Here is a 26,174-nt window from a genome sequence, read left to right as displayed (position 1 = left end):
TCTTCGGGTAAACTCCTGTAACCACGTTTCTTTATTTTTTTAATATAGACTTGCAGTTTGCATTTGAAGTAGTCTCTGAGTTAAGTTTTCTGGCTATGGGTTCTGTATGAAGAATGAAATAAATAATTTTTTGCTCTTGTACTCCATGGGCCACCCTATTACATATTAAAATATATTGGTTTGATACAGTGTTGAATTAAAATGACACCTCAGAGCAAAATCGGAGCTAGCATATAAACTGTGAGAGTAATGGTAGTATACTATATCAAAACAATTAGTACTGAATGCCACTGTTATGATATTTAACCAAGCCAGTAATAACAATTCATCAACTATGTTCTTAAGCTGAAAATTGGTTTTAGATATACCTATATATATTGAGAGCTAGCTTTTTTTCACTTGAAATTAGTTTGTTGATACTGCTTAAGGGGGAATGAGGGTCTCAAAACCTTTTTCTTTATTTTCCAACATATCTTGTTGAATCGTAGCATGCAAGTGCAGAATAGAATGCTGATTTGAGATACACATTTAGATTTAAAACATCTTAAAAGGAGCGAAAATATGGCATAATAACATGTCTGTTTCTTACGGGCCATTATGGCAATCTCTCGTTGAAAAATGACCTCATTTAGGAACATGCACACATTTAAAAAGGTCCACCTAAAGTGAAGAAAATTCATATAATGTCATTTTCGGGACCATAAATAAATACCAAAGTTGCAAAAAAACGTATGTGGCAGTATAATTAGACAAAATATTGTTTAATTGCTGATATGACAACTAAAGAAAATAGAAAGCTTTAGGATTTGCGGTGGATTTTTTGAAATGTTTGAATGCTCCTAAAAGAGGTCTTCTTTAAAGAGAAATTACCATAATTGCCCGTCAGAAACGACCTAACTAGGATAATTATTTTGCCCTATCTTCTCGAGATCTGAAATCTAAAGGCATATTTGAAAGCATTATATACTGCACTTGCATGCTGGGTTTCAACAGGATGAGCTGAAAAAAAAAAGTTTTCAAGACCCTCATACCCCCTTAACTGTGCAATATTCAAGCAGGTAGACTATCAAAGCTTTGAACTTGTTTATTGCATGAGCGAAATTTGTAAATTTGGCTAATTTTTTTAGTATTTAAGGGTGAGAAAACTGCATGGAATAAATCAGTAACAGAATGCAAATTAATGCCATCGCTGCTTACTTAGTTATACACCCCATGAAGTTTTCGGTTGTTAGCTAGTAGTGATGGCTTGTACAGTGATGGATCTTGTAGTATGCCTTCTTTATCTCTGGCAGCTGGTGATTTGACTGCTTTCTTGAATAGGTTGGAGAGTGTGCTTTGTGTACGGCTGGGAGGATTTGATGTGCTTTTGTTAGTGGAAATGAAAACAAGATGTATTTAATCGTGCAGTATTTAGCATTAGCGATGTACTTGACATTATGATGTTAATGGGCTACTTAATTCCTAGCTACTTAATTCCTACACAAATTTGGCACGGTTGCTCCGAGTGGTATTTGATCTAGCTTTGTGAAACAAAATATTGTGGGAGATTGTTTAATTAATTAGATATTTTGAAACTAGACATAACCTGTATTATGCATTGTAGCTTTGTTGTAATGTAATATCGGTTTTGTGACAGCTATGAAATAATGTTGATTTTCCATCTTTTCCAGAATCTGTTATACCACAGTGCACACCTGTAGTTCTTGTTGAAAACACTCGTGTGATCGTTGACCCAGACATAAGCCCCGAGATGGAAGAGACAGATATTACTACTTTGCCCAGAGCGTCAGATCAAGCTCATCACTCGCACAGTACCAGCGCTTCTACGAGCGGGTCTTGGATTAGCCAGTTTTTACACCTTCCTATGGCTATTCTGAGCCGACCAGCAACACGAACACCACCTGCAACCAGCCAGTGGTATGATTCACCACCCACAGAACAGCGTGCTGAAGAAGTGCTGTCGTGTTACAGAAGTGTGTGTTTCACTGCCAGGGTGATTCCGCGCAAGTTCTGCTCGGTGGAGTTATGTGAAGGCCGTGGTAGCATTGAGAAGCTGTTGCACGATCACCCGACCACCGTTTTTGCATCAAGGTCACAAATTCCGGTGGGTTCACTTTGCAGTGACGACCAATCAGTCGCAACCTTCATTGCCTCCATTGCCAAGGTTGCATCGCCTCAAGAGAAACTAGACAAGATACGTTCAGACTCAAAGGGCGAGTCAAGCGCTTCTGTGAAGCAGAGGACTGAGGCAGGCCTGCCTGATTGTGAAACTTGCTTTGTACGAGTGTTTGTGGTTCCGATTACGTGGCTAGACTTTCATCTCTTGCATGGGACTGACTTGGTGCTTGTGAGTGATACCCTTCGGCGGCAACTGGGGCTTGACTATGCGAGCAAAGTGGAGTTGAAGTCGCATTCAGCATCTGAGCAATCTATTGCCTTGGGCTCAATTACCTTATACCCGTTAGGGAGGACGGTGAGTGGATTGGCCATTTTCGGAGCTGTTGCATCCAATATATGGCTGCTACCGTGTTAGTTCGCTCAATTTCTGGTTGTCGTGCTGCCTTTGAAGATCATTGTTATCATCATTAGCCAAGTTTAATGTGTTGCAGGATTCTGGCCTCTCCCAGCGACCTTTAGTTACCGTTATTTGGGGCCAGCCATGGGGGCCATGTTTTTTGAACATATTTCCTGAGCTTGTCATTTCGTGTGACTTTAGCTGCCCTCAGTTAGTTTCCTTCCCTTGATGGTGTCCATTCTGACACTTTCACTCAGTAAGAGTCAACATATTGTAATATAGAAATGTAGCTCAGAAAGGGGGCTAGGGACATAAGAGTTTTTTTAGTGCAAAAGCGCTAATAGGTTAGCAGGATGAATTTGAACATTGTCTCAATGAAGCCTCTGGCAGGCGCTGTTAACCCGGGCTTTGCCATTGAGATGGGTGTCATCGGAATCCAGCCTTCCTGGGCCCTTGGATCTAGAGTTAGACACGCTACCACCAGGCCACGCAAGGCGCATTCGGAAGACCTGCTTAAAGTGGAACTTGGTACCCAAGTCACTCATGGCAATGTGGGCTTTAAGGGTAGACATGTAGTCCACGTTTAATCATGCTTTACTGTGACCTTGACGTTTAACTTTTCACCTTGACCTTGATAACTTCAAAATATTACTTTTGAATCTCTTTTTCTCCAGTGCTTTCATGGGATATTCCATGATGAGCTGAGCTTAACTGTCTGTTGTTTCTTTCTTTTCTTTTGCTACGAGAGGTTAAAACATTAAAACATGTTTTACTGGGGCTCCGAAATTGATAGTTTATGGAATATTTATTCTTTGCCATTGTTAAATATTTTGAAATTTGGAAATTGCAAAAGATTAAGATAAACAGGTTCTTGCTTGAATGCTTTGTTTGAGGCACATAATTTATGTTTATTTTCAGAAGTTCACAAAGCACAATATCTCTAGTGCCTTCCGTTCATGGTGTGACAGCATATCATCATGTGGATACCCACTTGTACTTTCATCTGGAGGCCTTTTGAGGCTGAAACATGACAGTGGTGAGCATTTTGTCGTGCTACCATGCAGATTATCATGCTATCATTTTTGACTGTTTTGTATTTGCTGCTTGCAAGAAGTATGTGAGGAATTGATTCTTTAAGCATGCATCAGTAAATTACTCTTCAGGCTGATGGCTGCAAGTGTAGTCATACTTGATGTTATGATTGGACTAATGTTGTCCTTGGATTAACTAACCAATGCTTTCATCGCTATAAGACTTTGAGGAAAGCTTTTTAGTGAAGCTTCAGTGAAGCTTTTCAGTTTTTGAGCGAAACCTCGCTTGAACCAGGCTAAACACATACCGATTTTTTTTTTTATTGCTACAAAGGTGGCCTTTACACTGAGTATTGTATGCCAGATCAAGTGCACATGTAGTTTGACACGTCGCAGCCGTTTTCCATTTCATCACATTGCCTTCACGGAAAAAAAAACCTGCTGTGGCGAGGCATTAAACTTCTTGAGCAAGGATGACTGCTATGCAGGGATAATACCTACTGCTTCACTGTTGGCTTACCGCTTCATACGAATTAACCCAAGTCGCTTTGGGACATAAAACCCCACAAAACAAGCAAGCTTCGTACGGATTGCTGCATGTCTCAGATTAGTGCTATGATTTCTGTTGCCAAACCGCACAAAACCAACAAAACAGGTTTTTAAACATGTATGACAGCTGTACTAACTTTCTTCTTGGGAACCTGCTAAATTTGGAGAGAAGTTTGTCTTGTGATTATAGATGGACAATACATGACAAAACAATGTGCGAAAAGCAATATGGTGACAAAACAACACGGAAGGCATAGCAAGTTAGAAAGGAGCGCTGAGTGACAAAACAGTGCACATAGAAACTAGCGCAATGACAGAAAAGCACAGAGGAAAACAGCACAATGACAGAGCAGTGCAGTATTGTGCAGTGTTGCCTGAAGAGTTGCTGCTTGCTTGATTTTAATGATCTGTTTCTTTTTTTCAGCATTGTATAAGCAGAAGCTGGGCAACTGAGAAGGGAAATTAGCCCAGACATCTGCCTGTGTTTTTTTGTGGTTTTGCTGCTATTTTTTAACCTATAGACCAGGTTGATTTTTGTAAACTGATTTTTGCTGAGATGACAATGCATTTTCTCATTAAATCATTTTTTGGTTCTTGGAATTGTAGTGAAGTAATCTCACTCATTATCCATATGACTCAAGCTGCTATCTAATGTCTGAAGGTGAGGTTGTGCTGTCATGTTTAAACAATCATTTCATGAAGCACTTGAATAAATAAAGGTCATTTCAAGAAAAGCACGTACATAAGAGACAGAACAGGTGTTTTTCTAAATACTAGAAAGCCATAGAAACATAATTCCCAGTCCATATGATAGTGGCATTGTCAAGTCAAGTTGTATAGCTATAGAACTTGACCTGACAGTGCCACTGTTGTATGGACTGGGCGTTACCTTTTGTGGTTATGTCTATGGCAGTTCACCCTTCATATAGCGCTGCTCTGTTTTGTCGTTGTTCTGTTTTTTTGTGTGCTGTTCCTAGTACTGTTTTGCCACCTTGCTGTTCTTTCCTTTGTTGTTTTGTCACTGCATTAATTTTTTGGGTGGCGTTCTGGTGAGTGCTGTTTTATTGTGTGCTGTTTTTCATGTAACGATGTAAATAATGGAGCTAATTGGCATACATTAATCGTGAAACAACTGAAAACACTGTCTTTTAACAGACAGGAAGAGGGCTCACTGTACGAGAAATTAATTGCAGCATTCATTGGTTAAGAACAGAAGAGCTTTCTCATGTAAAAGTAGAATATAGAATGATTACCTTTCTTTCTATTTGGTGCAAAAATTGTTTTTTTTTTAGATCTGTTAGTAAAGAAAGTTTATTAAGACATGTTATTTGTTACATGTGTTTCTGCAGAGATATCGGATGGGATTTACTTCTGAATCATCGCATCCATAGTTTTATCGTAAACAGTTGTATTATGAGGCATAATTGCATATCTTTTTCTCTTATTTTATTTTTTACTCTTTTGGAATAGTGTCTGCTCTTCCTTGTAGTGTGATTGGGATGTGGAATAACGCAGATATTAATTTTCCAGGATTGATGTGCATCACAGTGGTGCTGCAAAGCCATGCTTAAAAAATAATATGTCTGTAAGGTATAGTGGTATGTGATTGTTGATTTTTATCTTTTTTTCATAATGCAGGAGAGCTGACAGACTTTATAGTCAAGCTTTCTCCAAAGAAGAGCGACAGTGGAGGTACAGGGAACAGTCAACGTGATGGCGAAGGTGTACTGCAATATTGTTTTCTTAAAGATTCAAGTAATGTAGACATTTCCCTTGAGAAAGCTGCCAAAGCACAGCCTTCAAAGAAATGTGCAAGAGAGCTTCCTGTCACAAACATCAGTCTCCTTGATCCAGATCTTCAGGCTTCGAGGCTAGATAAACTTGGGTGAGCAAAGCAGCAGACTGTTGCTCAAAATGACCTTCATTAGTGTGCTTATGAAAGAAGGCAATAGCCTTTAAAGCCATGGAGAGTGTATGGGATCGTTGCTACTGTCCTTCTTTTGCTGCTGCCTGGAGAAAGTAATTGAATAACTGGCTTTAGTTTTGAAGCTTGTCTCTATGCTGCGTGTGATGCATGTCTCATAAAGTAGATGCCGTGCTGCTGGTAGAAACTGAATCCAGGGTGTCCATGCATGATGTTGTTGCCTTGGGTTCCATTTCCTGCTCTTAAAAATTATTGGTTTCTTTCATGCATATCCTGGCTAGCCCTGCATCTTGACCTTGACAGGAAGGATGGCAGTTTTGTAGTATTTTGCTCTGTGTCACTTCATAACATTGCTTTCCATCTTGAACTAGAAACAGGGACATTTTCTATTGCCTTTATGGAAACACAAATGGAGTTACGGTGATGAATATTGAACAGTTTTTTTTTATAACATCTTGAGTTTGAAATAGTACTGATGTGGGGGAGGGAGGTAAAACGAGAATATTGGAATGTGAAATGATGCAGTTTGGAGAAAGAGCTCAAGGGCTGAGTTGTGCTCCATGCACACAATAGTACAAATTTTTTTTTAGCAAACATATTGTGTTTTTTTGGTCATCAAGTCACAGCATTATATGGCTTACACCTTTTACATATGATCTTATTTCTTCTTACAGAGGGTTAATGTGAAAGTCTTGTTGATAAGGTTTTTTTTTTTACGGTGCTTTCTTTGTTTTTGAGGGCTTCTCTGAACTATGTACCAAATTCTTGTGGGCTGTTACAAAGCTCCTGTGCACAGAATCTTTGTTCTGCTTCTGTGCTTGTGAGGTGCAATTCATGAATGATGGCAGTGCTTTGCTTAGCATAATGTCATAGGTTCAAGAACAAATGTGGCAATTATGGGAGCTGGAAGAGAGGTACGAGGATATCGCCTTATACTATTGCAACGGGAATATGTTCTCAGTCAGCCTGCTGATGGTATAGAAAATGAAAGATTTTAGACCATAGCTCACCGTTTTGCTTTATGTGATGATGTCCTTTCTCAATAAAGCCGCAGAAAATATTTCATCATGCAGGTAATGGCAACGCATAAACGTTTCATGATAGGCTGCTTGTATTTGATAGAACTATCATGGCCTGCACATAAGGTATGAACTTCTCGAAAAGTATCATTCTTTGAAAATTTGGCACAATTTTTTTGTGTTCGTTTCAGAACACAGTTTTCGTTTTTTTCTTCAGTGAAAATATTTTCTGTCAATGAATTACTCTATATTTTTTTATGTAATATATTTCTGTGGTGTGAAAAGTTTAAACTTAGAATGTATTGTAAAATTTTGAGCAAGGCCCCCACCCGTGCCAGCCCCTCCCTTACTTCACTGCTAATTTCAGATTTCCGCGCCGTTCCGGGAAAGCGCCTCCCTCTCTTCCAAGCTGCACTTGCCCGCTCCCTACTCTTGGGCACCCCCTAGAGGTTGTGTAAGGAAATCACTGCTGTTAACGGCATCGGATGCCCACCGCAAGCAAGGCATCCGATGCGCACGACCAAAACAGCAGATGGCCGCTGTCTAGACAGGAGCTGATGACAAGATGAAAGAAGGCAAACACTGCCTTCCTGAGGCAAACACTGATTAAGTAGGCAATCAGTAATATGTTTCAACAGCACGCCGAGTGGAAACGTCGGCAACTGAGCAGCAAGGATGCACTGCATAGCAGCTCGCCGATGTCTCGACGCACACTTTTCAGCCCGATTGCCCCGATCAGAGATAAATAATCCTTTAAATTCATATGCATGGCGTTAAGATTTTTGGGGGTGAAATTTGTCATTGCAAATTTTGGCTTTGTTCTGGGAAAGCACCTTCTCCACTTTTCCAGTAATTTGGGGTGTGAAAGGGGGGGGGCGCTTGCTCGGAATTTTACGGTCATACTATGTTGGAATTTTCACCCGTACGAGAAATTGATTTGCCAGTAATTAATGCACAGCTGATCTGCTTGGCACTGTTCTTGTACAGGGAAGTGCTTTTGGCCCTCAAAATAAGTTATATAAAATTAATTGTGACACTTTCTGATAAAAGCGGAGGTGGAAGTTTACTTCTTAAAACTGTGTCATTTTACCATTTGATTGTTGCACTCGAACTCAGTCGAACAAAAGGGCAGGGCATGACATGGTCTACGACAAAAGCAATTAAATTGCCACTGATCTCTTGGAGTTGCAAGGACATTTAGAGTTTCTTTATAACACTTAAGCATGATTTTGCATCAGTGCTCTTAGATACATTGAAGAAGCTTGCTTAACTAACTGTCCTAAATGGGGGATGACAGGGAATAAAAAATGAATCACTAGCTGATGGTGAACAGATGGTACCTCTCTTTATAAGGAGCAATGCCTCAAAACCTGCAACTTTACTACATAATCAAGTGGTCCCGCCTTTGATTGATCTGTAGGAGTTGCAAGGACGTTTAGAGTTTTTCTTGGAGGGACACTTAAACATGATTTTGCATCAGTGCCATTAGATACATTAGAAAGGCTTGCTTAACAAGTCATTGCAGTCATTACTTTTGCACTGTAAAATTTACTGCTGTAGTCATACTTACTGAATTTTATTATGGTAGATTTTGCTTTTAAGTGTGCTTGTATGCATATTTTTACTAGAACTGATTTAACATATTAATTTAGTTTTTGTGTTCCACTTGTTTTCAGCAGCAATACAGGTCCACGCAAGTCACAATACATTGTGCGAGTTACTCAGGAGCATAAATTTACCTCTTTTTTTTCCTTTCTGCTTGCGCCAGTGGTGTGAAGGCTCTCTGCGAGAAGGGCCTGGCTTGGCTGAAGTCACGCACAGTAGCACATCCAATAGCCGCACAAGTGTGTAGCCCACAGCTGCTGGTGGGAGACGTGCTGCTCATCACAGGTCAGCGTGGCAGTGGGAAATCAACCTTGGCAAAGTCACTTGCCCTGCATCTGCTTCGGTCTCCCCCATTTGCTCACGTCCAGGTTATCCAGTGCAGTTCCTTAAGAGGTGAGCATGCATCAGTATCTCACAGGATGCCCAGTGGCCCGTGGCTTGGGCTCTAAAATACCTCACGTTAATGGCTTCGTTTTCAATGCTGAAGCATTACTACCTGCATCCTTGAATTTTTTTGGCATGGCTGTGAAGGCTCCTTTGAGTAGCTGCTCAAATAAACACGAGTGGATTTCAAACCCAGCATGAGGCAGAGAGATCGGCATCACTGGCCACTGCGTTTGACCACTGCACCATCTTGGTTGCCAGCTTCTTGACGTGCTAGGTTGCTAGTCTTTTGCGTTGTGCTTCAGATGTCATCTTCAGCTTCTCCATCTACTGCAACAAAGTTGCACTTAAGATCTTAATTAGGCCTCTTTCATCCTAATAAAAGTCTAAACACTGGTTAAACATGGCAAGAAGTGGCAAAGAAAACTAAATGAAGCAAAGTATAGCTGAATGAGTTCTAAGTAATGTTTCTGCATATGTACCTGTGCTGAGCCATGCTAAACCACTGTTTAATTACAAAAATGTTGTGCGGCATATTTAGGGGAACTTTAAGCATATTGAGTGCCCCTCTGAAGCCATCAAATGTTCTGCTCAGGCATAAGGAGCCAGGGAGACAGCGAGGCTTGAGGGTGAAAGAAAATTGCATTAACAGGGCAGCAGATTTTAGAAGTGTAGGTGATAGCATGTTCATGAGGGCTTAGCTAAAAACAGTCAAAAATAGGTTGTTCACACATGAACATGGGAATTGTATGCACTGACTCTTCCCAAGGAATGTGCTGGCGCTGTGTGTTTGTAGTTGTACTCGTGAAGAGAGGAGCAGAAAAGTGGTCCATATTAAGAAACAGCAGTGCATGAGGAAAGCGCTTCAATGTTTCGCCTTGAGTTCCACCACAGGTTAATTTTGGGCAAATGCAGACATACTACATAAGTGAAAGAGGGCCTCTTTTTTTTAAGGCGAAAGCCTTTTTATGCTCATGAAACGTAATTCCATTCGTGAGAGTTGTGTGTGAGAGCTATGCAGGAAATTTGTGCTTGAAATCTGTCATATTCTGCGAGATTTCACGAGATGCATTCTTGTCTAGCGTTCCTGCCATCTGCAATCGCATACTTGAACGTGCGCCAAGGAACGCCACGTGACAGGAGCGATGTTGTACCGTCCAAACTCTTACTTGCCGGAGAAAGTATGACAGATACTGCGCCTTTCCTTTCCTGTAAACCAGTTATCATTATATGTAGCACTGCAAAGAATGCCGATAAGAGGCAAATCATGAGAGGCAAATGATAGTGGAGGAAGGGTAGGCTTTGCCATTCTCCTCTTAAAAGACATCTAAGAGGTGCTCTATTCTTTTTATTTTTACCTTGATTGTTTTTGCTTTGGAATGAAGCGAAGGGTGGGCTGTTTGGATTGGTGAGCCTTTCGACGAATACCGCAAATTTTGCAGGATTGGATTCCACCAAATATTTAGAAAGGTGAAAAGGATGATGTTGGTAAGGGAATTGTTCAGCCTAAGCACAAGGGTGTCGACCTGCATTAATAACTATATGTGAATGGTATTGTAAAATATTTTAATTTTTTTATTTGTTCAATTGAGAGGCGCATGTGACCACGGCTAAATCTGTACAAAGCAGGAGCTTTGGAAAGAAATGCTTGAATGATTTTTTTATCATCACTTGCAGTGTACGCAACCACAGGTCTGGATAGTATTCTAGTAAATTGATTATAAACATTATGAATGAAGCCTTTAAGGAAATACCTACCATGTTTGTTCAAAGTTATCTTTGTGGGGAGCGTATACAAACTAGCGCTTAGGAAGGACATCATCTATTTCAGTTCCCGGGAGCTCCTCATTTTCTTTATTGGAGCATGTTTCACATTGCATAGAAAATGCTGTTTGAAATGTAGTATCTTGAGAATTTTGAATGCACTGCTTCGTACCACACTCAGTAGAAGCTGCATCCAATAAATCATGTGTGGTCACAGAATAATTTTTTTCGAATTTGATTTAACAGAAATGATAGCTTACGTCATGAATCCTCTTATGCTTTGTTTAGCACGAGTGTGACTGACAATCATGTCAGGTTCAGTGTATTGCGTTTCGTGGCACCCTTCTTGGGGGAAATGTTCTATAGCATTGGGCAGTGTGGTGTCAAAATGTCTGTGACTGCTATTGTGCTCCTTATGCAGGAAAGCGGGCTGATAAGATAAGCAAGATGTGGGAGGAGGTGGTGCTTGAGTGCTGCTTCAGGGAGCCTGCAGTGCTGGTGTTTGATGACTTGGACACACTGGCGGGTGCTGTGGCTGGGCCTGAGCAGGAGAAAAGTCCCGATGCTCTTTATTTCAACAAGGTGGCTGACGGTGAGGCCTGCTCACTTGGTTACACCATGCATGACCGTGCCCGTTGATCACAGGCGAAAAGTAAGCTCTGCAACATGGATGGAGTGATAAACTTGGCACCGTAGAGGCCTGAGTGGTAGTTCTTATTTTGTCGGGCTCACAAGTGCCATGCTCTACGCAACGAGGTCTAGGGGTGCTTCAGTATTTTTTAACTTTGAGGATTGACTGTGGCATCCTAGAAGTTTGTACCTTTGTTGCCGTGAACTTGTAGATGGCTCTTGCATAGATTTAATGAGAATACAAGACTAACGTCTGCTCAGACGTCTGCCAGGTAGTGTTGTATCGAGTACCTTGCCGTGACAAATTAGCTGTAACATACTGTGATTTCTGGTTTAATGTGAAATGAGTCATTGATAAGATTTTGGAAATCATTAGTCTTGTCCGCGTAACCCTCCAGATTGCGCGCAAGAAGTCTCCTCGATTTGGCTGCACTTTTGAAGAACTGAAAACTGAGCGAGTTGGTGCACCGTTGAAGAACTAGAAACAGTGCAGCTACGATGGACACGAAAGAAGGACAACTGCTGGACAAGTAGTGCTTGTCATTCTTTTGTGTCTGTCATCACAGCGCTGTTTTTAGTTCTTCAGTGATGCACTTTCTGCACCAGTTCAGGCAGTGTGGTGCTCCCGTACTGAATTTGCCAGTGTAGCTAGTGCCACCTACACTTTGGTACTCGATTTGACGCCGTGCTGTGCGTGGCTGCATCTGACAGAAAGCTTATGGCGTGAACTCTAAATGGACAGCAGTTGGAACGGGCCTGCATCATATAATATGCATCACGCTTATTTAACACAGTCAAAGGAAGCATTATGGAATTGTGTGAATTGATTTTATACTGAGCAGCTAGACACACGGTAGTACTTTACACAGCTCTGAAACATCATGAAACTTGAAGTGCTTTAACAATGAAGAGGCATGTTTTTACTTCAGTTCTTCAAGCTTTTCCACTGCAGTTCTACTTTTCGACTCAGACGTCACATTCACATTTCACATTCCGTAGAAGCTCCACCAATCCCTGTCGCAACAAACTGTTTTAGACAATACCAAGTGAAACCATTATGAAAAACTGCTAAAATAAAAGCGAGAATCAAAACTAAAACTCATGTGGTGACCAAGGATTTCGCTTTGCATGGCGCTGTAACAGCATCACAAAAATTTCTAAAGAAACACTCGTAGACACGTTGAATAGCTTAGTAGCGGCTGAAAATGATGTTCTTTCATAAAATTCCTCAGACGACCCTATGCAGGCTTTTTGTTAGGGACACTGGAATGAGTATTCACATTGGGGGATACTTGTGACATCCAAAATGTATTATTGCGCATACAAATAATCTGAATTGAGGTCACAGAAATGGTGAACTTTACCTCTTTAACTGCCAAATTAACTCCTGAAGAATGTGAAATAGTATTGCCAAATTTTAAAAATACTTATAACTTTTCATTTCAATTGTGATTCTGAATATATACTACTTCAATGGTTTTCTATTTAGAATTAACTTAAATGTTTAGAAAAGGAAAAGCTGCTTTTGCGGACAGCTTTGTTCCAGTGCGTGCTGATGCTCTCTGTTGTTGGTTTCTCCTCGGCGCACAAATCTCTCGTATGAAGTCACAGTCACTGCCTAGAAACAAATTCTGGACTGTCAGCAATGCTGCTGTCTGAACTGCATCAAGAAGCAGCTCTTTTTCTTTAGACATTGCCGCCAGTGGCATTCTTGTTTGATGCCTTTTACGAAATTACTGTTTTCAGACTTAAAAACGTGTGCACTCTAAGTGTGTTTTTTTATGTACAGCTTCCACTCCTTAGTGCGGCAAATTGCATTCAACGTTTCATGCATAACTTGTCTGTGGCATTGATAGCAGCACAACAGTGGACTGTGCCAGTGTGACTTGCATGGGCGATCGTACCAGTACGATTGTCATTAGCAGCATTGAGTCAACCAAGATGAGTACAACTTGGTGTTGGCGATTCAAGTAGATTTGTGTTGGAATTGAATGTCGCATGGCGCCCAAACATAATGGAAATAGCCAGGAGCGAGTGAACGAAATATACAGTATAGGTACCATTACAGTTTGGTAGGCTTGGAATACCCCTTAAGCTGCTCTGTAAATAGCAGCTGTTGTCACCCATATTGAACATAGGATGGTAAACATTTTACAGTAGTAGCTGCACATGGGACACATAAGCTAACGGAGCACATCCTCGTGCAGCTACAAGGAGGAGGGTGGGAGGGGGGACCTCTGCTTACGCAGTGGCGGTGCACGAATCATTGCGGAAGATACAGTAGGGGGTTATGTTTAGGTCTCTAAAGATAAGAGCACTGGGGGGGCAATGGAGGTGGGCCGAAGAAGCAGGCAGCCGCACATTGCATTGGTACTTTATTGTGAGTGTGGCACTTGCATCGGTACTTCCAGATTTGGTTTGTGAGGTAGCCAGTCATGGCGCTTGTGCTGATCTTCACAGTGATGCACAGCAGCTACTAAAGACGACACACGCAAAGCTCAGCGACTCAGGAAAGCACAAGATGAGATAGATGCAACATGCATACCACTATGCATACAGGCATAGCCAAAGCGTTATGAAGTACACTTCTGGGGTTTGGGATTTTCTCATGTGCTCTAGAGAAGATATGATGGTTACTTGGGTTTTTGGGCTTACGTGCCAGTGGCGTGTGCTTACATGTGTATAATACACTTCTTTAGGCAGCGTGCCAGAAAAGATTTGTCTTTTGCTTCTTAGTCATATTCACATAATTAAGAAAGGCTCGGTATCTTTAGGGTAAACTGTAGCCATGACAATTAGCATGTCCCTGTTATCCATTGAATTTAATACTGACAAATTTTGAAGCCTTGATCTCATCTGTGGTAGCTGCAGTGTCCATGCTTTCGAGGTCTGTACTGCATTTGAGCCGCAGCAGTCACCTTCTTGTTCTCTTCAGCTTTCTTCAACATGCTTGTTGCTCTGCGAGATTCGTGCTCGAGGGTGGCTGTTATTGTCACGGGCCGCTCGAGGGAGGCCTTCAATGCCCGGCTCACTGCCAGTCATGGACAGCACATCTTCTACCCGGTGCTCGCCATCCAACCTCCCAACAAGGTGGGTGCATAGAATGTGGTGCATAGAATGCTGTAGAAGGTATGCTGCATAGTTCCGAAAAAATAAAATTTGATTTTAATGCAATGCTTGACAGGACTAGACTGAACAAAAAGTATCCCGAAGTACAACTACTTTATGCAGCTTGCAAAGCCGTGCAGTTGACTTCAGATGATTTGAAATCAAAAGGGACTGAAAATTTGTTTGGACTGCTAGCATGTGGTGGAACCATGCTGATGTAGCCTGAGCCTAAGTTCGAATAACCAGTGAGTTTGTATTAAGCGAACTGAAAATCACGAGATTCCACTTTGTAGGCACTGCGAGTATATTTACTTCTGAACATGTGCGACCAGTAGCGGTGGTGCAGTCTTCCAGAGGGTGTAAGCAGGGAAATTTCGGTGCACACTTTCATAAGTAGTGCAGAGTCTTCTTGTTCGTCATGGAGTTTTTTTCGGGCCGCCATGGGCTTTAGAAGGAATAATAGTAATAGCTTTGTTGTTGACTGCATTCGCACTCATGAAAATTCTCCGATGATGTTGAAAATGAGAGCAAGAATGGTGGAAGCGTTCATCAACTCGTGCAATCATTGTCAAGTTATGATCTTTCTGCATAAATATTTTCATCACGTGTATCACGTGTTGTTTCTTTTCGTCTTAAAGGAACTGTAAGAGGCCGCTTTCATGTTAAAAGTGCTCTTTAGAGCGAAGCAAGTCAGTATATAATGCCCGGTTGGCCTCCTTTGCTTTGTGTCGTTTGTCATCGGCCTGTGGCAGACGTTGCAATGACTGCACTCCCATCTTTGATAAAAGTTTCCTCTAGTCATCGACATGGCTAGATCTGAAAAACTTAAAGCTTTTAGGCAAGTTTTAACTTTCAGAAAAAATTGTCAAACCGCAGGTTGTCCGAAACCCTGCTGCATTTACAAACATAAGGAGCTCACATAGGGATGTCGGAAGTGGTTGTGGCCATCACCTGCAATGGCGCGCAACTGGTTGTCATTCACTTGCCGTGCCATTTGAGAACTGCTTCTCATATTGAGCATTCTGAGCTGCCTGGTTTAGTGACTGCACTAGTGAGCCAGTGTAGCTCACGGGACAGTATGTCGGACTTCTGGAGAAGCTTGTGCAAATTGACGCAACACTGTGTGATAGAGCACAAGTTGGTATTGTTTTGTCCGGCTTCACATTTATTATGCCGTGTTGAAAATATAACTTCGAATTGACGTTGCATACTTTGCCACAGTCTTCTTCAAAGCATGCGACAACTATGAACATACGGCTGCCTAAATGAGTACGCGATGAAACAAAAAAATAGGGTTTCGAAAAATTTCGTTTTCATGCGCTTCTATGGGTCCCGCTCCTATCCTGTGCCAGCTGCTGGGGCTGACTCCCAAGCACACATATTGCAGTGTTACTAAAGAGGCATCGCCTTTGAATTGATGTTTAATACTTTCACAAACTGTTCTAGGTTATACTTGGCTATTCTTCACGAAGGGACGACATCACAGATGCACTGTGAAATTATAAGATATTTTTAAAACCTGCGTTTACATGTGTTTCTATGGGACGCCATCCCAATTGGGACACAGAAGTGGCCATTGATGGCTCTGAACTCGGCCACCAACAGTGACGGTGTATGGTATGGAACTTATAGTCTTTTTACTTCTGACATATGTAAAAAACTCGCAGGATAGTTACTACTGTTGTACCACTTTGCAGCTGATCGTCCTGTAATTTTTTGTAAATGTGAATTGTTGTGTCAGACTTCTGTATATAATAGAATTTCTTTTCAGTATTGTCATTATCATGAAAGGAAAGCCTTGTGGAAAAATATTTTGCATTGGGCATAACAATTCTAAAAGATGCAGCTTTGGCTTGTTTGTTCTAAATTTTTCCATAGAGATTTCATCTTGCTATCTGTTTCTTTAAATACTCCAGTTGGCGATAGCACATATTGGAAAATGTGTCATATGGCAACCTGATGGCAATGAATCAAATTCAGCCATTTAAGTGTATCGTAATTGTGTTCCTTTAAATGGACCTGGAACAAGCAACTTTGCTGCTACTATACCACATATGCCAGTGTGCTTTTTTCCCCAAATGGCAGCATCAGTCTCGTCATTTTTCTAGGCTTGCCAACGTATGGCTGAATAAACGCTTAAATATGAGCATTCTTAGTCCAGTCAGATCAGTTGCAATGGCACTTTCTTGATCGTGCTAGTACACAGAGTAAAAAATGTGATATTTACGTGTGATTTGGACACAAACAAGCCAGTGCAAAAGTACTTGTTAGTGTGCAGCGGTTTAGGATATGCGGAGAAACAGCAGGCATGCAGCACTGTTGTCATTGCTGTCCTTTTTAGCAGTATTTAATGTCTTGGCACCAGCTGCTGCATACTGTAATGTTCGGCAGTGCTGATCTACTTCACTCCTGGTCCCCCCCCCTCCCCAAAATATGTTCAGGCGGAACGTGAAGAAATCCTCCGGTGTTTGGTGAAGATGAGACCCCACCTGTGCGACAGTGGCTTTGACTACAGCAGGGTGGCCCATTGCACAGAAGGCTGCTACGCTCAGGACCTCGTCACCATTTTGGACCGGGCAGTCCACTCCTTCTGCACTGATGCTTCAGGCAGCTCTGTTGCCATGGCTGCGACACCTGGTGAGGGGTTCTCGCATTCTAACTCGCATGTACCTATGTTAAACATAAACTAGAGATTGCGACAAGCAGCGAAAGCTTAGCTTAGCTAGGCTAAGCCATTGTGTAGTCTTTTTAGCACCAGCTGAGCACTCGCACAACAGCGCTCTTCGCTGACACAGTCACTCAGGCATCCGTATTTTAAACCAGGCTGGGCTACAGTTTTTGTTTAGAGCACCGGCTGAGCGCTGGCACAACACTCTTCGCTGACTGAGACATCCGTATTTTAAACCTGCTAATGCGCTATAGACATCACCACACTGCAGCCAGTGCAGAGGCTTCTCATTCCTTTCAAGTGGGACGAGCATCATTTGAAATGAAATCCATCAAAGCATACCTTCTCACAAAGGAAACATTTCTTAGAATATGGAAACTTACGTGCTCATCGCACCTAATCCTTGAGAACACTAGTAGGGATGAGTTCGCAGTTCAGTTATATGCTTGTGATTGTCTCGATTGAAGCTGTGGAAATGGAGTGTGCCGAGAATTCTTCCTTGGCAACAGAATTTTTGCATCACAGTACTGAGAAATGCACGTCTTTGAAAATTAAAAGAACCTAGCACTATAACTGCTGGCTGCATTTATCTTAATATAGTGAGGCGCATAAGTAACTGTAATAGTTGTTGTCTGTTACATTTTAGTTAACAAGCCTACTGTTAGTGGATTTAATCTGCATTTTGGCACCTTTCATTATTGACACTGCAATTCCGAAGCAGCCTTCTTTTTATCTTAAAAACAGTATTTATAAACATTACCAAAAATCCTTGCTAAAGAACTTGTATTATAAGGTGTGAGTTGTTACTGATTAGCTTGGAGGTGTTGAGGCTTTGCCAGTGAGTTTAAAGGGACCCTAAATAGAAAAATGAAGTGGGCTTGCATCGATAGAATGAATGCCAGTTCCCGATTACAAAAAAAGCCACTCTTACTGAAAACGGAGCTTTTATAAGGTAGTAAAGAGGAAGAACAGGAATACAGGTATCGCCGCCACAGCCGAAACGGCCGAGACTCGCAACTACAAATCACATGATGCGCAAGGGATCCCGGAGGCTGACAAATGCAATTTACGTTGCCCGTTTGAATGCGGTAGTAGGTTTTTTTCTGTAATATGATGACATGCTTTTATCACACGTAAATGACTGCAAAAAGACAACGCAAATGTTGCAAGGCAAACACAAAAATATACTTGGCGGCGCCACAGGCACCCACTTCAGTTTCGGTTATGTTCCAGCTCAGGCACTTCGTGCGTGCTTGGATAGTTTTGTTTTGGACCTGCGGCGCCTGAAACACGAGCTCGGAGCAGCAGATGCGCCTACCTTAAGCACATACCGAATGAAGATTATGACTCGGCATGCACCTGCGAAGCATTCTCCGCTCTCCACGCGCCAGCAATCACGGAGTCTCCTCTTGTGTCATAGTGTGTGTCATCCTACCCTACTATGTAGTAGGAGAAAACAGTTTGAATTCCTCCGGCGGGAACAAAAATAAAACCTCAACTTCTTATTGCAATATCTCAGCAATAATTAAATTTTTTGCTGCATAATATGCGGAGACAGTGTCACCAAATGCCGTTTATTAGATTTTGATAGCATATTTGGGGGTCTTTAGTGTCCCTTTAATGTTGTGCTGCATGCAAGACCAGTTGCTTGGTTATAAAGGGGGACATAGAGGGGACTGTCTTTTGTGGTCTTTGAAGCAGCTTGACTGGGATTGAGATGTTTGGCGCCCCTGTATTCTTTGCATTGAATTGCTATTTAGAGCATCCTATCTATTTTCATGGCCCATCTGGCTTCTGTGCAGTGCTCTGCAGTGCAATGAATGAAAATGCATTACAGTAGAATCTTGTTGATACGTTCCAGGTTCGTACGATTTCCCATTTCATACGTTCAGAACCGCAGGCAGTATAACATTTCCCATAGAGTTACTTTATTTTTTTCCCGGCTAATACATTCCCGGATAACACTATTTTCCTGTTACTGCGTTCAAAATTTCAACAAAATGTAGTGGTATAATACATTTTGCGATCAACTGGGCATGTGCTTACAAGCGCTTGCGACATGAAAAACTGATCAGCGGTGCTCACCCGTCACAATTTCTTTCCTGTAGCGCCTTCTTAAACAAAGGCAAAACATCAAAGAAAGCCAACACGCCAATACGCAAGGTGCCCGTTCACACAGAAACATGAATACACGAGGAGAAATGCAGTGGCATTTTTGCAGGGCCTTAGGGGCATAGGGGCGAACCATTTGATAACTACAACTATTCACCTTGATATGAGTGGGCCGGGTCCGGTCAATGCTGCATGAGCAAAAACACTGCGACCTTAAGCTACCGTAATGGCTTCTCCACATGTCACTAGTGCAAGGGGGTGAAGCACCCGAAAACAACCAATGAAGCGATCCCGGCTCGCCTTCTACAAACCATATTTGTTAATAAATCTCTTCCGTGCTTAGGACAACACAAATACGGACTGAATTCTGCGAGAGCTGAAAAAGGAGCTGGGCATACTGGATTTCTATAGATGCTAATCTACACTGTTATGCAGGCAAAGTCTATATTCTAAATGCCTTCGTGCCTCATTCAGCAGTTACATTTTTTGAAATCAGGTGGTCCAGATCATACGTTTTCCTGGATAATACATTCTTTTTTCCTGCATTTAAAAAAAAACATACGTATGGATGAGGAGTTTTAGATGGATGCCACTTTTGCTGACAGGCTTGGAATTGTGTGCTAGTTTTGTTTGGATTCAGTCAGTGCTTACAGTCCGGCTGCCTCGAAAGGGGCTCTCTAGTTTTTTTAGCACAGGTGGAGGGGGAAATAAGAGGGGGAGAGAAACCAGCTGCGGCCTGCTATGCACGTTGTTAAATACAAAGGGGAGAAACCAGTTTTAAATGTGTTAGTTGCTCAATTTTTGATGCACTTGAAAAAAGAAAAAGTGATTCCCGTGCTCTAACAGTGTGCTTGACAGTATGGAACGTAAAATAGCTCATAGGCAAACAAAGTCTCGTGCTCTAACAGTGTGCTTGGCAGTATGGTATGTAAAATAGCTCATAGGCAAACGAAGTCTCGTGCTCTAACAGTGTGCTTGATAGTATGGGACGTAAAATAGCTCATAGGCAAACGAAGTCTCAGCATTTGTAACATATATAATATTTTTCGCTGACCCGCTATCGTATAGTACACTTGATGTTGAGGACATACATTAGTGTTTATGAACAGTACTGATGGGCTGACACGACGGTGATTTTGTTGAAGTGAAGGAATCATGAAAATACAAATTTTGCAAATAAAATCCTTTAAATACGCTTTCTGGAAGTATAGAGAGATTTAAGTGGTTTAAATACACTTTACACAAGAAGTGTGAATTTTAATTAATACACTTGAAGAAAAGTTAACCAAGTGAAGAAATATAAATAATTTTTCCCCTGCTAGGGAACAAAACAAAAATGTTGTAAGAACAACATGGTTGGTTTGTCTGACAGTCGATGCATATAGCCTCTAATTGCTTAATATCACGCAATCATATGAGCAGTTCACTCAGTCAGCCCATGCCATGATACAAACCGGCAAAATCGGTGGGAGTTGTAGCATGTGCATGATATCTCAGCTCCAGCCCTTGTATAGTGTGGCTGACTTTTTTCTTCTCTGTATTGAATATCAGAGAAAAAAAATGTTAATAATTCTAATTAAAATACACTGCTAAATTTTTGAAATGCTAGAGCAGAAATGTTCTGACCATCACTGACAAATTAAAAAAATTGTATCCTGCTTCGTATTCCTGCGGTTCCTGTACATTCGAGCGCAGAGGTCTCAGATAACTCTTAAAGGACTATAGATGCCTAATTTTCGGGCTCGTGTTTTGTCATTTGTAATGATGCCTAGGGTATTACTCTACACGGATCACCATGTCATATTTGCCTACGACTGCTGAATAATTCATAATCGAATTCCTTTTCTCACCTGTTTCGGTTTCAACAGCTGAGCGATGGCTGTGACGTCGCAGTCAAGTCTATGTCAGGCGAGGGATGAAAATGCAGCGATATAATCATTTGATTATATCGCTGCATTTTATATAATCATATAATCATATAATCATATATGATTATATAATCATATAATCATATATCATATATTATATAATCATATAATCATGGCCTTGAGGGTAATCATAAATAATAAATAATAAAAATAATAATTTCTGTGTCATTTGAATTCACTATAGATAAATCCAGCCTGCCTCAAAAATAGGAATCACTATAAGGGAAGAATGAGTGATTATATTGCTGTTTTTTCATGCCGCGCATCAAGACATGATTGTAACATCACACCCATCTCTCGGCTGTTGAAACCAAACTGGTGAGAAAAGAAATTTCAATTATAAATTATTTAGTGGTCGTAGGTGAAAACTGCATTCGGATCGATATCCTTTTGGTTGGAGGTCTCAGACTATCCTAAGACCCCCTGACTTTCAGTCCTGGGTATAGTTGACATAAATGTTTACCTTGAGGTGAATTGAATTTTATGCGTATTATGGCTTCGTGTTGTAACAAAGTATTGTTCTATGCTTGGTGCTAAATTTTCGTGTCATCTAAAATGCTGTCTGTGCTATCTTCTCTCCTATTTTTGCTATTGCCAAAGATTTTGGGAGCAGAATTGTTCTGTCGGATGAGCACTTTGAGGTTGCTCTGGAAGAATATTGCCCAGCATCCCTTAGGGGACTCAACTTGAGGACGGAGCACACTCTACACTGGGACGATGCCGGCGGTCTGACCGATGTGAAGCAGACTCTTCAAGAAGTTTTCCTGTGGCCAAGCAAGGTGAGCCGACACTTACTTGGCCTAAATTTGTCTACCTTGGTTCCCTTGGTATCAATTGGTGCTTGGAGACTACCTCCGTTTACAAGGAAGTGCTTTACTTATCTATGTTTACACTCCGTCATGTTCGAAATAAACCCCTTGCTCAGCAGTACAGCATTTGCAGTGTTCCTGCCGCAGCTAAAATGTGTCCACAAAGTCTTTTTGAAGCTTACCAGGCACTTGCTCTGGGTCTTCATATTTAGGAAGAGGGCGAAGTCTGATGGAGCTAAATCTAGCAAGTAGGCTAGCTTCAAAATTGAAGTGGTGGTTGTTTTGGGTGATGAACCCATTGGTGAGGAGAGCTTGACAGCAGTACACATTGTCTTCATGAACATCTAGTTTTTTATGCGCCACAGTTCCCTTTCTCTCTTTTTTTTTTGTGTCATGCATTTTAAGGTAGTGATCTTTTTTTTTTTTTTGCAATAGAAACGTTGGCAAGCATTAGGTCATATCATATGGTAGACTGGCCCGGCTTTTTGCACCCCTAAATTCTAGGAGAGGTCAGATAGGCTGGCTTCACTGGGCTACAGCTACTGCACTTAAGGCTTTTTCACATGAGAGCAGTGTCTCACTGAAAACAAACACTCCAGACTGAAGGCTGCTTTAAAGCCTATTCAACATTCACCTTAACATGCTGCTTTACAGCGTTTGTGCTGCCAGTAAGTGCCCAAGGCCTCGATGCCAACCAACCTGGCTCCATGCTTGAGAAGTGGTAGTGGGAGTGCAGTTAGGAGAAGCGCCATTTGCAGGACCACAGCGCAGTTTGATCTGTTTACTAGAAGGGAGGATTTTTACTGCTTTGTCAATTGTCAATATTTTTGTGAGAAACTTGTCATAGATATTTTCCAGTTCTGCGTTTACTATGCTTTCAAATTGGTCAGTATGATGAGTAGTAACCACAATGGCAGTGTCATCAGCACCCGAGTCCCCAAGCATTTCGTCCTAAGCGAGATGAGCACCAGGCCGAGGGAAATCTTGTACCCATTGAAAAACCAGTTGGTACCAGAGAATTGGGAATCAAACCCAGCATTTCTCATATGCAAGGCCGATGCTCTACCACATGGGCCACTGCTTCAGGGGTCTTCTTGATCCCTTGTCGTCTTCCAGCGATACCACTCTTGAACTGCGCGTGCCACACAAAACGCCTTTCACAAATCATTGCAGGATTGTCATAAGCTTGAGCAATCATGCCAAATGGTTTTGTGGCAAATTTGCTTGCTTAACGTAGAATTTAATGTTCTCTTTATTCACATGATGTTGTTCGTGATGATGTCATAGGTGTGGTAAAGTGATAGTTGCACAGTTCCCATTGCTATACACTGGGCAATGTGTGTAGACATAGTCGCAGTGACTTTACGATACTTGTCTCGTAACTTTTTGATGCTATCTTGTATCTCCATCTTGTTCAATACATTAAATTGGCTGCTTCCATTTTTCGCTACGCAGAGTGCACAGGCTTGTGCTTTTACATCTTTGGCAGTTGGCTGCTGATCCCAAGGCCACAGGTTTAATCCTGGTTGCAGCTGCTGTATTTTCAATGGAGGCAGAATAGAAAAACAACAACGTCCGTGTGAATGTGATTCTAGCATGTGTTAAAGAACCCCAGGTGGTGCAAATTAATCTGGAGCCCTCTACTATGGCGTCCCTCATAGACCACGTGTCAGTTTGGGACTTTAAACACCACAGTTGACAGCTTATTTTAGTCCTTATTATGTCATAACCTTTCTCAATGTGCAGAAATGCTTGTTACCTCTGTTACAAGAGTTCACATCTAGTTATTTGTTTGTGATGCCTTGTAGTAGAATGCTGTTTCTCATTCTATTTCTTTGACCATTTATTCTAGTACCCTGAGTTGTTCGCAAACAGTCCCATTCGCCCGCTGTCTGGTCTGCTGTTGTACGGAGCTCCTGGGACGGGCAAGACACTTCTCGCGGGCATAGTGGCTTCAGAATGTGCTGTTAATTTCATCAGCATTAAGGTAATAACTGAGAACATTGTGTTCTGGGCATTTCAAATTTGCATTCATTTTACAGCCGACCACTGTCATCGTTTTGCTATAAGAAAGGAAATTGTTATGATTATAAATGGCAATAATGTTCCACCATTCCCTTTTTTTTCAAGGGCTTACTATTTATTTCGAGGCACTATATCTTTGCATTTGTATTTACTTGTTGTGGCTGAAGAAGTCATAATACAGAAGGTTTTCATTATGTAGTCCAGAATAATTAGTTTTCATGGTAAATTTGTGGCTCTACTACTACAGGGTTTCATGTGAAGCCAGTTGACTGTGTCATTGTGTTGCTGTTTCTAAATTTTTTTTACTGCATCACAGCAAATTCATATCTTGCTCCTTTTGTGCTGTTGCATTGTGTTGCGGTAATAAAAAGCTAAACTGTAGCTTTATGGGGTATTCTGTGCTCCGGTGTAGACAAACACAGTGTTTACAAACAAAGGGGGCGCTCGTAACGACACACAAGACAGGGTGAAAAGTAGGCTTAGAGCCCATAGAAATACATGGAAGTGAAAGTTTTCTAGGCAGTTTTCAGATTTCACAGGACACCAATGATGTCGTTTTCTTGGCACAGAGCAACCGTGAACGCCCTAGAAAAGTAAGAAATGCCATTTCAAAGGCGAAGTATTTTTAAAACAGTGTGAAACGTATGGAGTTTACCATATTAGGCGTCCAATTGATAAATGTTGACGAGCGCTTTGAAGTGTGTGGCAAAAGTATGCCACGTCTTTCCGAAGGCAATGGATTATTAAAACGCTGCTAAATATGTGTTATGAAGCCATACATACCACCGATAGGCTCGCTGTCTGCTGGGTGTTTCTCCGAACTGCGCGAGCTTCTTGTGTTATGAAGCCATACATACCACCGATAGGCTCGCTATCCACTGGGTGTTTCTCCGAATTGCGCGAGCTGCTTGTGTTTGCTGCCATATGCACTCAATCTGATTACTAATACCAGTTGATCAATGTATGCAGCCTCGGCAAAAGTAGATTCAAAAAGCACTTCTCAAACATCATGACAAGTGAATGATAGAGAATGACATACTGTAACAGACGGCGGTGTAGACGGCTCTCTAGCAAGCGCAGACACAAGGCGCGGACGCCAGTGACTTGTGTAAGCAGACGGGGGATTTGTGTCATCTGCTGCTGCTCACGGTTCATGTATCGTGCTGTGTGAGGACTGCCTTCAGTTTAAATGTTTGTATTATTTGCACAGCAGTATTTAAGAGGAAATGTACGCCGAAGTATGTCTGACAGCAAGAAAAGCTGTTGCGATTGTGAGAAGCACCCAGCAGGTAAAGAGCTTTTCCCAGGTATGTCAGACTTTACAATATGCATATATCGAGGCATTTAATAGATTGACTTTGAAATGATGTATCATACCTTGTCGTATTTTTTGTTCAAAACACTTGGCCACACTTAATTATCGTTCTTATTTACGTACTGGTCCTCTCCGAAACAAAAAATAATTTTTGGAAGTTTCTCTGTGTGTGTTTCTATGGGTCATGCTTTCGACTGGTACCTGCCTAAGTTTCGCGGTGTTTTAAATTCAGTCGAACCCGGATATATCGAACTCGAAGGGGATCACGAAAAAGTTCGATATATCGGTAATTCGATATACAGAAATTGGCTTGTGACGGCACTTACGATGCGGAAAAACGATACCGTATTTGCCGCGTAATCAACCCACTCTCCACTTTTGCACCCGAGAATTTGAGAAAAAAAATAAAAAATGCGTTAAGGCCAGCTCGCTCACATGTAAACGATTGAGCGATCTCAGCGACGAGCGGCAGCGACAGAGTGAAAAAATTCCAACTTGGAACTGCGTCCCGCTCGCCGCTCGAGCCACTGCGGCAGCTCAAAACGAGGTTTCTGTGTCGCTGCGGCAAAAAATCGCGAGCGTTTTCGCTTGCATGTCGATGGCGCGCGTCACTCCGTTTAGGTCATCGCATCCACAGGTCATTTCTTGGCAGCGTGCCAAGATGTTGCGCAGCGATAAATCAGGGCGCGCTTATCTTTTTATAGCTCCTCCGGTGGCGGGGAGCGAACTTGGCCGAGTGCCCATGATGGCTTGATTGCACAAGCCTGGTTCGATTTATCATGCCGCGC

The 26,174-nt window shown here is 41.7% G+C and overlaps 1 protein-coding gene across 1 annotated transcript in view; it reads left to right on the top strand.

Moving 5' to 3' along the window:
- Positions 1-26,174, top strand: part of LOC146199477 (peroxisomal ATPase PEX1-like) — an 85,859-nt gene that overhangs the window by 11,188 nt on the left and 48,497 nt on the right. The window contains exons 5-13 of the mRNA XM_084594958.1: positions 1,671-2,473; positions 3,434-3,551; positions 5,734-5,980; positions 8,807-9,036; positions 11,213-11,383; positions 14,357-14,511; positions 16,971-17,166; positions 21,838-22,016; positions 23,899-24,033. Of these exons, the coding sequence (XP_084451084.1) occupies positions 1,671-2,473; positions 3,434-3,551; positions 5,734-5,980; positions 8,807-9,036; positions 11,213-11,383; positions 14,357-14,511; positions 16,971-17,166; positions 21,838-22,016; positions 23,899-24,033 (2,234 nt within the window). The remainder of the gene's footprint in view (positions 1-1,670; positions 2,474-3,433; positions 3,552-5,733; positions 5,981-8,806; positions 9,037-11,212; positions 11,384-14,356; positions 14,512-16,970; positions 17,167-21,837; positions 22,017-23,898; positions 24,034-26,174) is intronic.

Source organism: Amblyomma maculatum, chromosome 2 (genome assembly GCF_055883805.1).
Source record: "Amblyomma maculatum isolate TAMU_Amacu chromosome 2, ASM5588380v1, whole genome shotgun sequence".
Classification (NCBI taxonomy): Eukaryota; Metazoa; Arthropoda; class Arachnida; order Ixodida; family Ixodidae; genus Amblyomma; species Amblyomma maculatum.
This window is presented reverse-complemented; position numbering and strand designations above follow the sequence as displayed.